General features: G+C 49.9%; 6 protein-coding genes across 6 annotated transcripts; 2 read left to right on the top strand and 4 right to left on the bottom strand.

Moving 5' to 3' along the window:
* Positions 1–213: 213 nt before the first annotated feature.
* Positions 214–976, top strand: N7509_001188 (uncharacterized protein; the record flags this gene model as incomplete). Its single annotated transcript, XM_056625825.1, has 2 exons — positions 214–217; positions 411–976. 2 exons carry the CDS (start codon positions 214–216, stop codon positions 974–976), a joined length of 570 nt encoding a protein of 189 aa, XP_056494407.1.
* Positions 977–1,957: 981 nt separating this feature from the next.
* Positions 1,958–4,317, bottom strand: N7509_001189 (uncharacterized protein; the record flags this gene model as incomplete). The annotated part of the gene is made up of 3 exons (XM_056625826.1): positions 1,958–3,052; positions 3,495–4,111; positions 4,173–4,317. The coding sequence occupies 3 exons, from the start codon at positions 4,315–4,317 to the stop codon at positions 1,958–1,960; spliced, it is 1,857 nt and encodes a 618-aa protein (XP_056494408.1).
* Positions 4,318–6,254: 1,937 nt separating this feature from the next.
* N7509_001190 (serine/threonine protein kinase CLA4) lies at positions 6,255–8,881 on the bottom strand (the record flags this gene model as incomplete). The annotated part of the gene is made up of 3 exons (XM_056625827.1): positions 6,255–7,612; positions 7,659–8,797; positions 8,859–8,881. The coding sequence occupies 3 exons, from the start codon at positions 8,879–8,881 to the stop codon at positions 6,255–6,257; spliced, it is 2,520 nt and encodes an 839-aa protein (XP_056494409.1).
* A 611-nt stretch (positions 8,882–9,492) lies between these two features.
* On the bottom strand, positions 9,493–10,949 carry N7509_001191 (NADH kinase POS5; the record flags this gene model as incomplete). The annotated part of the gene is made up of 3 exons (XM_056625828.1): positions 9,493–10,570; positions 10,645–10,756; positions 10,817–10,949. 3 exons carry the CDS (start codon positions 10,947–10,949, stop codon positions 9,493–9,495), a joined length of 1,323 nt encoding a protein of 440 aa, XP_056494410.1.
* A 339-nt stretch (positions 10,950–11,288) lies between these two features.
* Positions 11,289–11,570, bottom strand: N7509_001192 (uncharacterized protein; the record flags this gene model as incomplete). The annotated part of the gene is made up of 1 exon (XM_056625829.1): positions 11,289–11,570. One exon carries the CDS (start codon positions 11,568–11,570, stop codon positions 11,289–11,291), a length of 282 nt encoding a protein of 93 aa, XP_056494411.1.
* Position 11,571: 1 nt separating this feature from the next.
* N7509_001193 (lysophospholipid acyltransferase family protein) lies at positions 11,572–12,893 on the top strand (the record flags this gene model as incomplete). Its single annotated transcript, XM_056625830.1, has 2 exons — positions 11,572–12,440; positions 12,515–12,893. 2 exons carry the CDS (start codon positions 11,572–11,574, stop codon positions 12,891–12,893), a joined length of 1,248 nt encoding a protein of 415 aa, XP_056494412.1.
* Between the last annotated feature and the right edge of the window lie 2,227 nt (positions 12,894–15,120).

Genomic DNA, 15,120 nt, shown 5'->3' on the forward strand with positions numbered 1-15,120 from the left:
TACCCGTGGCAGATAATTATTCCTGCATATGCATCCAGGCTGAGGTCGTATCTCTTGCAAATCTCAAATCTGGCGTATGTAGTACTGGATTCTTGAGCCTGAAGATCCTGGCCATCCCCACCCCGAGCCCTGGAGATTAATCTGGGTATTTTGAGTCACTCATTTCTAAGCTATTTATCTTGATATCTAATTTTGTACTATCCTGCACTAGGTATGGGTATTTCCAGGAGCCCTTTCTGTGACCGCTCTTTTGATAATCTCAAGGTTGTCCCGAGTTCTATTTGAGTATTGGCAATAGTGAGGTCATACCTACTACCCTCTGACAACCCTCCTAGCAGAAGAATATCAGTACTAGTATTGCCTCTGATAGCTCTGATAACTCCTATCATTCTCTTAATCCAAAAACCAAGACTCTCATATCCTTCAACTTTATTCGACCCAATCACACAAGCGCCCACGCCTCAGAAGCACCTTTATCCAATACCCTCCGAATCAACATGACAGAAGAACAAGAATTCAAATCGACAAGGCAACCGACAGCCAAACCATTCGCAAAATCCTAGAAGCAGAATCAAAAAGCTACTTCGAAGACCTCGAAGAACAAGATATCTTCACTTTCAAATACTGCAACGGAAAAGCAACAGAGACCCAACAGGGCACACTCAAAGACACAGCCGAAGAAGTCTGGAACTCACTAAGACTACTCTGCGAGACGAATATCGAGGACCTTGACGTCCCTTATTTGGATACCAAGGAAAAACAGGAGATGCTGAAAACGGCTATGCGGGAAAGAGAGATCAATGTGGAATCTTTGGTGGGGTTTATTAGACTTGCTTGGCCGAAATATCTTGATTATAAGAAGAAATTTGAGAGGCAGGTTCAGCGGAAGGAGAGAAAGCGTCAGGAGCGTTTGAAGGAGGGAGAGAAGGAAAAGACTGCTTCGACTGCCTCGACTACTCAGGCTCTCGCGGTTTAGGATGGCCAGAGGGCGATTTGTGGGGAAGATGTAGGCGTGCTTAATCTATGTACTATGTCTAGTAAAGTCTTCTGCCAATTTTTCAGATCGACAACCTCAGATTGTGGCTTTCGATTTCTCTACTTGAAAGTCTTTGACATGCTTGTTCACAAACCTACTAGCATAACATTAGAGAAGAAAGTAATGTTTCGACTCACTAATGTGGAATAATATACCGCGTTTTTTATTATATTCTCCACATAGCCAAACAACTTGAAATATATGAATATAAACCGCGATCAAACACGACCGCCACGCACCTCGGAGGGCGCGCGGCCAAATTCCCTGCCTCCGCATACAGCACCTCCACCACCACCCCTTGTATCCGAGTCGCTTTGCGACCACTAGTACTGATTTTCCCCAGTCCTGATTACACAATTACCTCAAGGCATTTTGTAAGTCATACAAGGATGCTTAACTTGTGGCGTCTATGTAATGAGCCTACTCCGAGAGATTATTTACTTGAATGTAGCAGAACTCGCCTACGCCAGTGCCTAAATGTATAAGAAGATATGGATAGAGAAGCGAACGGTATCGATTGATTCTTAAAGGTACATTAGAAGAGGATACGCTAATTGCGGCCTGGTTTCCTGGGAAATGGAAAATCGGGAGGGGAGGTCACTGTAGACACATCCGAACTGGTAGGCATCCGTGCTGTCGAGAACATCGTGCCGCGCAGTAGCATTTCAGAGACTGGTGAAAACTGCTGGAAATAGAGAGATAGATGAAAGGTTGTTTGAGATTGTGTGGGTTGAGGTTAGGCCTCTGCTACACAGAGGCCCGTCGGAGGCCCGTCGGAAGCGGACAAAAGCAGCAGGAAATAGAGCGAAATGCCAACGATCAGTTGAGATTGTATGGGTTGACTTCTGGTAGATCCTGATTGGCATAGCTCTCGGAGTTGACAGGGGCGGTGGAATTCAACGAGCGGGTATCAGAAAAATCTCAAACGGAGTTTTCGAAGTCTTCAAGAAGCCTTTTCAAGTCTTTCGCACGCTCATAAATGGGTCGATGCAACTCAAAAACCACTTCATAGGCGGAAGGAATTCTCACCAAAAGTTTTCTCACGTCAATTCCTTCATTCTCGAAGTTTGTACACATATCGGTCAAGTTCGACTGACCAATATGGGGAATCTTGTCCACAGGATTGAGATATTGGTCCTTTTTGCCACAGCCATCTGGCTTTTGGCATGTTCTGCGAGGGATACAATATCGGGCAGGTTTACCCCTGGTGAAACGAGGAGTTGTATCCTCTTGGATGTGTCCGCATCCTTTGCACTTGACCTTGACAATGGGAGCAAGACCCTCGAGCTCTTCCGCTCCAGAACGGTAGAATACCTCATTGCGAGGCTTTCTGCCTCGGAAGTCTGGAGGGTTCTCTAAGTCTTTCTTCACGGCCCTTATACTGGGCTGGGTATCGTCCAACGGGGCAAGCTGAACCCTTCCTCGGCAGTGCGGAAGGCCACAGCCTCGACCCTCAAGTGTTCTGACGACATAATGTTTAGGAGACTTCCGAGCAAATTGCGGGAAGGCATCATCAAGGACAACAGAGTGACAGACAGAGTATTTGCGCTCCATTATCTGGCCGCATAGACCGGGTTGTATCAGGGCATCGACAGCGCCAGAGCGCCTCTGACTGTAAACATGACCGACCTTGACCTCCTCAGAGCTTCTAAGACCGCAAACTCGATGAACATATAGCGCTCCAACTGCCAGGGCCAAGTCTCCTAGGGCGCAATAGTCATAGGAACCAAAAGGGAGATTTTCTTCCCACCCATGCAGAAGCCGAAAGGCCTTCTCCAAGCCATCTCGATCTTTGATGGGTGATCTGGCTATCTTTAAGCCACCTTGGGCTTGAAGCCAGGTCATCACTTCCGGAGCGGGCTCGTCCCATTCAGCGGATGTGGTTTCGTCCAGCCACTCCACGCCATCACTCTCGGCCGAGGAATTGGCCGAGGTCGCCTCTTGAGCGTTTTTCAAGATCAAGGTCCAGCTTTCGATCAGCTGGCGCACTCTCGCCGAGTGATCGTACTGGCTGACCTGTGATGCCGGTTGTTAGTGACAAGCCATAGGGGAATAATCTATTCAGTCCTCTTGCCTGATCAGTTTCATCAAAGTGAGACGCGTCTGTAGCCTCCTTTTTCTCTAAGCACTTTGCCATCATAGTCCTATGAGCCTCCTCAAAATACTGGCTTTGTGTGGGTTTCGCTCGAGCACGTTTCTTCTCAGCAGCTTGCATTTCCACCAGAGGGTCTTCCAGAATGCCCTGAAGGTACTTTCGAAACTGCTTTTTTTCTTCCACTTTCTCCTTAGTACGCTTACCCTGCTCAGGAAAAGCCTCTTCTAGCTGCTTTCGGGCCTGACGAGAAAGCGATCTGGCCAGTTGATGTTGGGCCCTAGAGATACGAGGATAGACCCCTTCAGGATAATGACCGGCAGCATGTGAGCATTCCTAAAAGCGCTCTGGGATGGTTAAACCAACGATCTTGGCTGCAACTTCTAGAGAGCGATCTTGTTCAACCGTCCAGTTCTTTGCAACCCAAGGTCTGTGACAGAAGAACTGTGGATGCCGCAGCTTTATGACGAGGCGTTTGACCTTGTTATCGTTCATCTCAAGGTACAGCTGCACCTTGTCATAACGACCCCACAGGGGGAAGCGAACCAACCGGTAATTTCTTTCCATGACTCTCCAGACCTCGACTCCCCAGCAAAGCTCGATAACAGCCGCCATGTTGTCGCGCAGTACCTTGACAAAGTCTTCATGGGGCTTCCGGACCTCTTCTGTCCAGAAGTCAAGAAGGTTTTGCGAGGTATCGCGGCGAAAGATACAGTCAAACACGAGAGAATTCACAGAAGAAAACCCACATTGGTGCATCAGGTGAATCGTGGGGCTAGCCGGGTTGTCCATTACCTGGAGGTACGGATCGGGGACAAAGAAGGTCGGGTTTAACAACTGACAAGCAAGGTCTGAACCTAGTGATCCACTTGGAAGAACGAGAAATTCAGCGGATCGGTCCACTCCCAGTCTCGCCCAAGCATCGACTTCTTCTTGCTCGAATTCTTTGAAAGCCTCGTCAAGATTCCAAGTCTGCGGGTAACCTGGTGACTGTGGTAAGCGATGGTTCCTTCGGAGAAGCTTCAAGGATCTAGATGGACTTACTGCTTTTGGACTGCCATGCGGACTCAAGCTCGCGGATCAGTGGCATGTAGGTCTTGAAGACCACATCTTCCTTCAGAGGAGGGTCCTCAAGGTCAAGACCACCGAAGAAGTGAAACAGGGACGCGTTCCCGGTTGACAGCGACATCTTGCCAGACGAGGGCGAGGGCAAGTGCGAGGGAGCAAGACTCTGGAATGCGGTGCTGGGAGCTTCCAGGAAATGGTCAGGACTGTCAAAACCTGATAGTTTTAGTTGCAGGTCAGAGGAGGTCAGCGGGGGTTGGACAATAAAACTTACTACTCGCTCTGGCGAGATAGGCTGATATGGACCAAGGTACAAAGGTAGGGTTGGGATGCGAAGGTTAAGAAGAGCAGGGTCAAGATGATAAGGGTCAAGCAAGATGCGAAGGCTGGAGAAAGAATCGAGCCAAGTGTATCGCTTGGACAAGATGGAAACCGAATACGCGTGTAGTATTAGTGGTATTCGACAAAAGAGGGCGATGAGTATGGGTAAGGGTATGGGTATGGGAATGGGAGAAGGTGGTGGAGGAAGAAGAAGAGGAAAGACGAAAGACGAAAGAAGAAAGAGAAACAACGACAGTTTTATGCAGGTGGGTGCCTGGGAAGGAGCAGTGAATGAAGACCTCGAGGAAGGAGCGTTTGCTGTCTGATCCGATTCGGACTTGACGGGTATACACTGGTAGCTGCCTACTAGTAGGTGCTAGTATGGGACGACACATTAACTATACATCATCATGGTAGGCAATACTCGTAGTCAAACCGTGATCATATCATATTGAATTAAACTATAGTAGCCTACTAGTACTAGTACTAGACACAGGCATATAAAAACACAGAAGACTACCTAGAAATCGACTCAGAATCCCATACTTCAACTTCATCTTCAATTTTATAGACAATAGAAAAAAGCCCTCAATTCAACTGCTAGCTTTTGGTGCAACATATAGATTCATGGGATAGAATAGTATGGGATGATAGGTGCCATATAGTCAACGTAATCGTAAGAATCCATTGGACAAAAAAGCAAACAATGCAATAAAGACAAGAACACAACCAGGCATCGCAATGACGGAAGGAAAAGGAAAAGGAATAGGAACATGAAAATTACCATATATGGACGAGTCTTTGTGCATGTCTTGAGTCTGTGGGAACAATTTCCGAGTCCACTTCCCTTTTAAGTTCGAGGCATTGAGCCGACATCGAGTCTTCTCTCCATATCAACACCCGAGCTAGTCATGCCCACTTGCTAGACAGACTCCAGGGGTTGAAGAGAACTTGAACCCTGTATGTCGACACTGGTAAGTATAGTATAAATTTGGATGAGACTTGCATCCATCCGCTCCGCTCCGGTCCATAGGACTTGGACTCAAACTTTTGATGAAATCAACTTGCAATTTGAAGTTCGAAGTTGATTGATAAATTTGCATCGCACAGTCAACAAGCATTCAGCATTCAGCATTCAGTAGATAAGATTGATTGAAATTGAATTTTGATTCTGACATTGACATTGATATCGACTGGATTCTTTTGATTGGATTCGGGATAGGTAAGGTAAGGTAAAACCGTAACGTAAAACGGGACTTTGACTTTCAAATTCAAATTCATGTTCATGCTCATGATTATGGACCATAGCCCTTATGCAGGATTTGGATTCGGGCTCGGGTTCGGGATTCGTTCGTGAGGGGAAAGAGAAGAAAATAAAAATAAAATAGCATAAAGCAAAACACGAACAGACAGGACAGGACAGGCAGACAAGGCAAGATAAGGTGAAGCAGGCAAAGCAGACAGAGCGAAGCAAAGCAAGAAAGCAAAAATCTCTACCGGAGGCGCGTCAAATAAAAAAAACCCATATGTGTGCGTCGTTTGGGGCGGCCAGAATGTTCAGCTCCAATTTTGAATGGAATGGCGATGGCGATGACGATTGGAAAGAGGCTAAGTTCAAGTTCAGAGGATGGAAGAAGTGGGTGGTATGGTGTGGTATTTGGCTGAGGGAAACGGGGAAGAAGAAAAGAATCGCAGTCGCGGTAACGAGCACGACCACGATCCTGAAATCGGACGAATTAATTACTGGCCATTGGCCTTCTTCCACCTAAGAAGTTCAGCCAGACTGGCAAGGCTGCAACCAGTCTGCAAGAATTCGTGGGCGAGTAGTTCATCCGCAGTAGCACGGCTGCGAACATCAACACACAGACAAACGCTCAGGAAAGCCTTGAGCTCCTTGCTGAGTTTCTCCGGCTTCTTCAGACGAGGGGTTCCGTTTGTTGCGATTAGGTAGAGTGCCTTCAGAGGCTCTTCGTTCAGGTAAGGCGGTTCAGACTCGATCATCTCAATAGCCATGATACCCAGAGACCAGCAGTCGACCTTGGGGCCGTACTCCTTTTGCTTGACGACCTCTGGCGCCATCCAGTATGGTGTTCCGACCATTGTAGCGCGCTTGCTCTTGGATTCGGTGAGTTTAGCGCAGAATCCGAAGTCGGTGATTTTGACGTGGCCGACTCGGTCGAGGAGGACGTTGTCACTCTTGATGTCTCGGTGGATGATGTTCTGGCTGTGCAGGTGGGCCAGCCCCTTGCAAGTCTCAGAGCAGATGGTGGCGATTTGATGCTCGGAAATCACTTGGTTATTGTCGATTACGTCTGTCAATGCTCCACCTTCCATAAATTCCATCACTACCCAGAGCTCGTTGCTCGATTCTTGCAGGAATGAGTCTAGGAAGTTGACAATGTTGGCGTGTTGGCTGTCCTTCATGACGATGATCTCGTTCACGATCAGCTCCTTGCGCGGCTGGCTGCGTAGATCCATCTGCTTGATAGCGACTTGGCAGCGTGGGCCGTACTGTCTGTACAGCTCGTGAGCCACAGGTGATGGCGCATTCTCCTTAACCCGCGCCACGTAGACTGACCCGGAGGCACCCTGGCCAATCTTGCGCTGCTTGCTGTACGATTCGTTGGGGTTGTCCTTGGATACAACGGCTCGCAATCGATCCATCACTTCATTCTCTGTCATTGCCGACATGCGCACCTCCTTTTGTCGCGGCTCTGGCTTCTTAGAAAGAGCAGCCTCTGCTTGACGAACACCATCAGGAACGGCTTGTTTGTTAGAAGTCTGCTTGTTGGCAATGTTCAGCGGCTTCACGGCCTGGACTGGAGCGGGAAGACGAGTAGGAGGGGGCCCCTGAGCTTGCTGGCCCTTGCTACCACCGTTCTGAGGACGGTTGGCGGCCTGAGACCGAGGATCATTGGCGGGATAACGATTAGGCGAGCCCTGGTCTTCGCTGCGGGAGCCACCGGGTGTGCGGGGTGCACCTTGTCCATAGGGGCTCTGCGATGGAGGAGGAGGGGCGGGACGCTGTGCGGTGAGTTGGCGAGGATCTTGTCCTGGAGCTCGAGCACCAGCGCCAGGGGCCTGGGGGGGCAGGACGACTGGGCTGGTAGCGGCTGTTCATGGGGGAGGGCTCTCCACCATAACCTCCAAGCTCTTGCTTGGCCATTGGAGTCCGCGACTGGGGCAGGGAAGAGTTGTATGCTTCGTCATCCTTGCGGCGTTGTTCTTCCTCCACACGGCGACGCTCCTGGTCGGCCATCTCCTTCATACGCTCCAATTGTTGCTGCTGCTCCATAGCACGGTCTCCACCTTGTGATTGTCCAGGTGACGATGTGTTTGAGCGCATGGAGCTGTCCATTGAAGTTTTAGATTGACCGCTGTCGAGACGTTGCAGCGGGCCTGGTGGTGGAGGTCGAGGAGGAGCAATGGAACTGCCTACGTTGTTGCTGCCGAGGGGCTTAGGCTGTGAGCTAGTTGGTGCATTCATACCACCGTAGTACTGAGGGTTCTGTTCGCGCATCTTGATATCGGAGTAGAACTCGAGAACCTCGATGACCGCCTGGGGGTTCTTCTTGTAGTCCTCCTTGGTAATGGCCGAGGCCGTGAGAAGTTTCTCCCACTCTGGCGGTAATCCTACGAAGGCGCCGGTTTGCGGATCAAAGCCGACATGGACGCGGTGACTGAAGTTCGTTGGGTTACTCACACCACCCATTCCAGGGCAGCGCTCGTAGATTTTGTCGATCCACTCATAGATCTCATCATCGGATCTCACCTCGCAGGTGATGGTCTTGGTCGCAACATCTCGAGTGATCATTGCCGTCTTGGAGTTCGCATCCTTGGGGTTGGCCAGGCGGGTGATTTCAAAGGCCATTTTGGTATCTTCGGAACGAGAAACGGCGGTGACGGTGGTCAAGGGGAAGTTGGTGACAATCTTGCCGGACTCATTTTTCATAAATTCGATGCGAGATTCGCGCAAGATCAAGTACCGCTGGTTCCAGGTGGCTAAGAACTTGTCCTCCTTACACCGCACGAATCCCTCTTTGACGATTGCGACCCCACCCTGGCCTCCGGTCTGGCTCCGGGTCAAAGATGGGGTGCTGGTGTTGGGAAAGAGCGAAAGGTTGCCGGCGCTGGGGGTACTGGGCGAATTGAGGGACATTTGGTTGAAGGAGGTGGCCACATTGTTATTGGCGTTATTGGTGGGGAGAGTCAATTTTGGGCGATCAGTAGGGGGGCGGGGAGCCGGCCCCGGATTCATGAACTGATCCGGCGAGTACATGGGACTAAAGAGGTGAAAGAGGTGAGTATGAGGGGAATCTGCAGGGTGTGGGAGGCAGCACTCACTTTCCATTCTGATAGGAAGCCATTTTGGCGAGAGATATAGTCGTAAGGACAAGAAGCGAAGGGTGCGCCGAGACCTCCTGAGGCCCCTCGAGGCTAGACTAAACTGGGTCCGGTCAGTGTTTGTTCCAGGGATGGGATGGGGCCAAAGAGCAGCATACAGGGGAAATACCTAGGGTATCAAGAGCGGACCTCGCACTGCGAGGATAGCTCGAATGAAAAAAGCAACGCGATCGGGGAGGGTTGGGAGGATAACAAAAGATAGTGGGGGGGGAGGGAGAAAGGGAAGGGAAAGGGGTGATCAAGCAAAGTCAAGGGAAGCGGACCGCCAAGGCGTTCCGAGGGTCGAGCCAGGAACTGAACTTAGAGTAATTTACAGAAAACAAGGTGGGGCTGGGGTAGTAGAGTAGTAGAGTAGTGTATATTAATTGGAGTTATTGGAGTTGTGGATTACTATTTTATTTATTGTGGTGGTGATTATGGTGGTTATGACTATTGTACAGGTGCCTATTCACATAGACAGACAGGATGGTATACACTATGGTATACACTATGGTATACACAGTGTATACACTGTTGACTGTTGACCAGGGACTGTGGACTGTGGACTGTGGACTGTGGACTGTTGACCACTGAATTACTCCCCAAATGGATAGTTAAACTTCAACAACCCATTCAACCCTCCAACCCATCCCTCGTGCGCCTCCCCGCCCATACTTCTCCGCATCACACTCGGCACACCACCCTGCCATTCATTCTTACCATGCCTCATCTCCTCATTCCAAACTCGCACCTCCATACCAACCGCCATCCCTTGTCCAAGATTCACCCCATCAAGACTAACTTCCAACTCGCGCCCGCGATTCTTCTCACTCAACCGCAGCGTGATAGGCGTACTCAACGGTAAGACCAGGGGTCGAAAACTGAGACTGCGCGCACAGATCGGAGTCAAGAGGATCGACGGAACCAAGGGGTGCACAATACTGCCCCCACTACTGAGACTGTATGCTGTACTTCCGGTCGGGGTCGAGATGATAATTCCATCCACCACCGCCTCTGTTAGAAAGCGCCCGCCGACGAAAATGTCTACCACGGCTAGATGGGGTTCTTTGCCTCGGTGGATGAGTAGCTCGTTCATTACGTAGACCCCTTCGCCTTGGTCGGATTTGCCTCGGATGGGCGTGGTTTCTTCGCCGTCGCCGGTGAATAGGCCGACTTTGAGCCGGTTGCGCATTAGGATTGGTGCGCCCCGGGTACAGCCCATTGATTTTCCTCGGACGGAGGACCAGCCTGTTGGACCCATGTCTGATGATGAGCTGGGCGCCCCTGGTGTGGTTGTGGTTGTGGCTGTGGCTGCGGGGGGTTGGGGCTCTTCGAGAACTGGAGTACGGTCTCCTGCGCCAGCTCCGGACATGTAGACTTCTCGGAAGGCGCGCTTGAATTCGGAGAATTTCCATTCACTTAGGAAGCCGAGGGTGCCCATGCTGAAGGAGAGGACTGGGGGTACATTCGAGCAAGTAGCAAAGAGTGATGATGCGTGTAGGATGGTGCCATCTCCGCCGAGTGTGACGGTCAGGTCGACCTTGTCATGGAATGCTGTTGGTTTCTCGTCCAGCGAGGCGGAATAGACGGGGTAGGAGAGGGTTGAGTGGACTTCGGCGGCTGTTCTTGACTCGAGGACGACGGAGACGGAGGGATATGTTGAGGTGATGTGACTGGGGGGGAGGGAGTTAGCTGGAGCTGTAGAGGCTGTGTGTGTGTGTGTGTGTGTGTGTGTGTGTGAGCGTACTTGGCAAATTCGACCAGCGAGTCAGTCACTTCTGGCGCGCAGTTCTTGCGGACCAGCAGAATGTTTCGCGGAGCTGCTGGCCATTGGAGAGAAAGCAGTTCGCCCTGAGATTCTACCAGGAGTCAGCCTCGTCTTTGGGCAGCATCACCTATACCACAACCACCTGGCCTACCTTGGTATTTGGGAATCAGCCGCTGTGATAGGGAGGCAACATCGCGAATCTCGTGACGTGTTGCAGAGGAGGAGAAAGGTCGCAGGGTGAGGAATCGGCTGGGTTGGCCGGGGATGCGACGGAGGGAGTGCATGGTGGAGAGGAAGAGAAAGAGGACGAGAGGACGAGATGACCTCGGTCATGTGTCGCAGACTATACTTGTCACATCCATAAGCCTTGACAGCGACAGTGACAGCAAGCAGTAGCGAAAGTATGAGTATGAGTATGAGTAAGTGTAGGTTGAGGCTGTACGTAAATAACTAAAATCAGCCCCACTGCTCCAATTAATTAGCACTGCTGGTCAACTATTCCGCAAGTATTGCTCAGGTTAAGTTTGGCTGCGAACGGTTCACGAGACCACCCCCGCGTTCTTTGTTGGCTTCCTTCCTTAACTTCACCCTCTCACTCACTCCTCCCTTTATCATTATTATCATTACCTCCCACTATTTGAGCAGTCGTGAAGCTGTGGAGCTCCCCCAGCGAAGCTCTCATCAGCCGAGGCCGCACTTGTCGATCTCCCCATCCGCCGCATCCCGCGCACCTTCACTTTCACCTTCACCTTCACCTTGACCTCTTCTTCCCAGTACTGGTACTTGCTAGTGCTAGCTGGCCCTTCTTCATAGTCACTCTTCCTAAAAGACCACCCTCCAGCTTCCAACAGCTTGATCCCTCCTCCAAACCTACCCGGGGCCATTCCCCTCCCTCCACCATCCATCATGGATTCCGAGGTCCGCCAACGCAAGCCCACCGCCACATCCCCCACAGAACAAGACATCACCGAACTTCAAAAACACTCCAGCAAACCCGCCTCCGACCCACGCCTCAAACATGGCATCTCCATGCAAATCATCCGCTCCCTCCTACTGGCAGCCTGGTTCGAATGCTGCATCTTCGCCATCTTCGCAACCCAACTCATCGGCTGCCCACTATACATCCTCAACAAAGATTACTACTACACCTACATGGCCTACACAAAGCAATGTTTCGGACTAGCAATCACAGCCCTAACACAATGGGCCGCACCAACACTCTTCCGCGTCAGCGGCGACAAAAGCGTAAGAGGTCAACTCCACCTCTCAGATGACGGCCTACTACGCACTCAATTCCCAGAACGACTGGTCATGATCGCCAACCACCAGGTCTACACTGACTGGATATATTTGTGGTGGTTTGCCTATACGAATTCAATGCATGGGCGTTTATTTATTATCCTTAAGGAGTCACTCAAGTATATCCCCGTCGTGGGACAGGGAATGATGTTCTACGGATTCATCTTTATGGCGAGGAAATGGGTATCCGATAAACCGAGATTGGAGTATCGATTGCAGAAGTTGAAGTCTAAACATCAGGGTTCGCAGTCTGGTCAGCCGAATTTTGATCCGATGTGGTTGCTTATTTTTCCTGAGGGGACGAATCTTTCGAATAATACTAAGCGGAAGAGTGATGAGTTTGGCGCTAAGCAGGGTTATCCGTCCTTTAAGCATCAGATTTTGCCTAGGTCTACGGGCTTGTTCTTTTGTTTGCAGCAGTTGAAGGGGACGGTGGATTGGGTTTATGATAGTACTATTGCTTATGAAGGACCGCCGTATGTTGATCCCCTTCCTCTTTTCCTTTTTTCCTCACTGGAAAAAGGGTAAACTGATGCTAACTCCTTTACAGAAATGGAAGCTATCCCGATAAATACTTCACCCTCCGCTCAACATATCTCCAAGGAAGACCGCCAACCTCAGTGAACGTTCACTGGCGACGATTCGCCGTAGCAGACATCCCCCTCGAAGATCAGAAAGAGTTCGACGCTTGGCTCCGAGCACGATGGGCTGAGAAGGATGCGTTGATGGATCAGTATTTCGAGACTGGGAGATTTCCATCCGAGCTGGCTGGTACGATTGAGGCTAAGAATCCTACCGTCGAGCAGAAGGTGGCTCTTGAGGCTGGATTTGTAGAGTCTCATGTTCGCTTGCATCACTGGGTTGAACTTGGTTTGATCTTTATGGTGCTTGTTGGGGCGGCGTTGCTTTGTCGGGTTGTTCTTGGGTGAGTGGAACAGAGCAGTGCAGTGCGGTTTGGTTTGGTTTAGGGAATGGGTGGATTATTGATTATGGTTATTGAGCGTTGATGTTTGTTCTGGTTTGGATGGATGGATGGGATGAGATATGACGACAAGACCTAGAAATACTTTCATTAGATATGGCAATGCCATCACAGTGAATATAAATATGAATATAAACATCGACCAAGGTATCAAAGTTGATTATTGAGTATTACCCTGCCTTGTATTCCTCTCAGTACTATCCTCATTCATTTGTCTGTCCATATCCCCTCGAGTCTCTGAGTCCGAATGTCTCTCCCCATCCTGATGGCTCTCCGTATCCTTCCCCATAACTTTATCACCCGGCTTACTACTAGTAGTACTAGCCTCCGATTCAACCGGCGGCTGCTCACTCCCTCCCTCCAATTCCAGCCTCAATCTCTCATCTCCTTGCAACTCCGGCGCATGGCCCCGAGACTGCAATTCCGACGGCATCGGAGCCTGGCCAACCTTCGGATCCAACTCGGACGGTTCAGATCCAGAAAGCTCTTGAGATCAATCAGCGTCCTTATCCGAACTGATTTCAGAATTCTGGGTCCCATCTCTCCTCCTTCTCCTCAGGAAATAAAACAATCCCACCAACACAACGAACACAACCCCCAAACTAACACCAACCCCAATACCCGCCTTTACCCCTGTACTTAACCTCGATCCAGATTGATCACTAGAAGATGTCCGAGTCGTCGGTACAGCAACAGCAGTGCCAGCCAAAGGAGCAGTATTATACCCGCCCACGTAGGGATAAGCTATTACGGTCCGGTAAGACATGGTCCCGGTTTTAGCGGTTGTCGTCTGATGACTTCCGTTTGTAGTGACGGTCCATGAATCATTTTCCTTATATGCCCATGTGAAATCGTCGTATATGTTCACGCTTGATATACATGTTCCCCAAATTCCAGGTCTGGGGTCATTGTCTTGATTTAAGAGTTTGCCGTATCCACTGTATGCATGGAAATGAAATGAGCATGAAATCAGACAGAGAAAATGCTAGAGAAGATGAATCGGGCAGCTCATCTGGGACAGCAGTACGTATGAGTAGACGAACTCGAAAGAACTTCCGTCCTAGCTTCAGTCCAATTACCCGGACACCTGAAAGGTCCGAGATAATGCTGAGTTTTCGCATTGCTAGATGATGCGTATTGGGTAAATTCTGGCGGTAGACATTTCTCGCCTCCCTTTATTGATTCGCTCCATTCGGGCATGAATGCGGTTCGTACGAAGGATCTTGTTTTTTTGGCCGCCATGAAGAGCGTCGAACATTCTGGTGGTTCGATCCAGAGTGTTGTGAAGGGGTGGAAGGAGGTTGTTGAGTCTTTGTATGTGAATGGGGGGGATTGTTGGGATAGGTGCTGCGGTCATGATGATTTAATAACAACCCGAAGAGGTTGTTTGAACGGGAGTCTGGAGATATTCGTGTAGGGCTGTGAACTGAGTGCTAGTACGGAGTATGGTAGGATCTAATGGGAATCGTAGACTGATGTACGAGAACAAAGGGTGCCGGATCTTCTGCGGGCAAATCTGTCTGTGATCGGGGGTTCTTGGCAATTTCTTCATCTGGTTCACATTTTAAATGTTATTGCATTTTTACATAGCTGAAAATGTACATTTATTCCAGGTTTCAGCTCTGTGTGGTGGGCTGGAGTAGAGACTAACACCTTGGCAGGCGTCCCGTTCTGTTACATACTGTGGGGTTTGATGTGATTTGCACTCAGATCTCTCCCGGGAAATTATAGCGGTAGGGCAGTGACAAGCCAATTATAGATACTTATACATGTATGGATTCGATCGGACTCAGATCTATTTACCCTGTGGCTTGTTGTGATGTCATGCGGCTTCGTCTTCGAATTGGTCCCGCATATGGAAATGGCATTTAAACTCGTCTTTATTGCTCATCTAGGTAGAGATTTGATGTTGTTTTCCCCTCGCCACACCGTCGGAGAAAGCTGCGATGAAGGCCTATCTAAAAGGAAGAAAGAAATACTACTGTCATCGTGAGCAATGCACCACAGCTCATCCAAGGTATTGAAAATGCCAGGCGAGCCGCGCTCTCTGGAGTTGAGCTCTCTGTTGCGTCAGCGTTGGCGGAGCTCGTTGTTTCAGAACCCTGACTGGGCGAGTCTGATATGACGGTCTCACCGCTGGAGATAGCGTTCCCTGCACCTTCTGTGCTGGAAGG

Source organism: Penicillium cosmopolitanum (assembly GCF_028827165.1).
Source record: "Penicillium cosmopolitanum strain IBT 29677 chromosome Unknown utg000003l:1.0-3747932.0:1.0-3751027.0, whole genome shotgun sequence".
NCBI classification, from domain to species: domain Eukaryota; kingdom Fungi; phylum Ascomycota; class Eurotiomycetes; order Eurotiales; family Aspergillaceae; genus Penicillium; species Penicillium cosmopolitanum.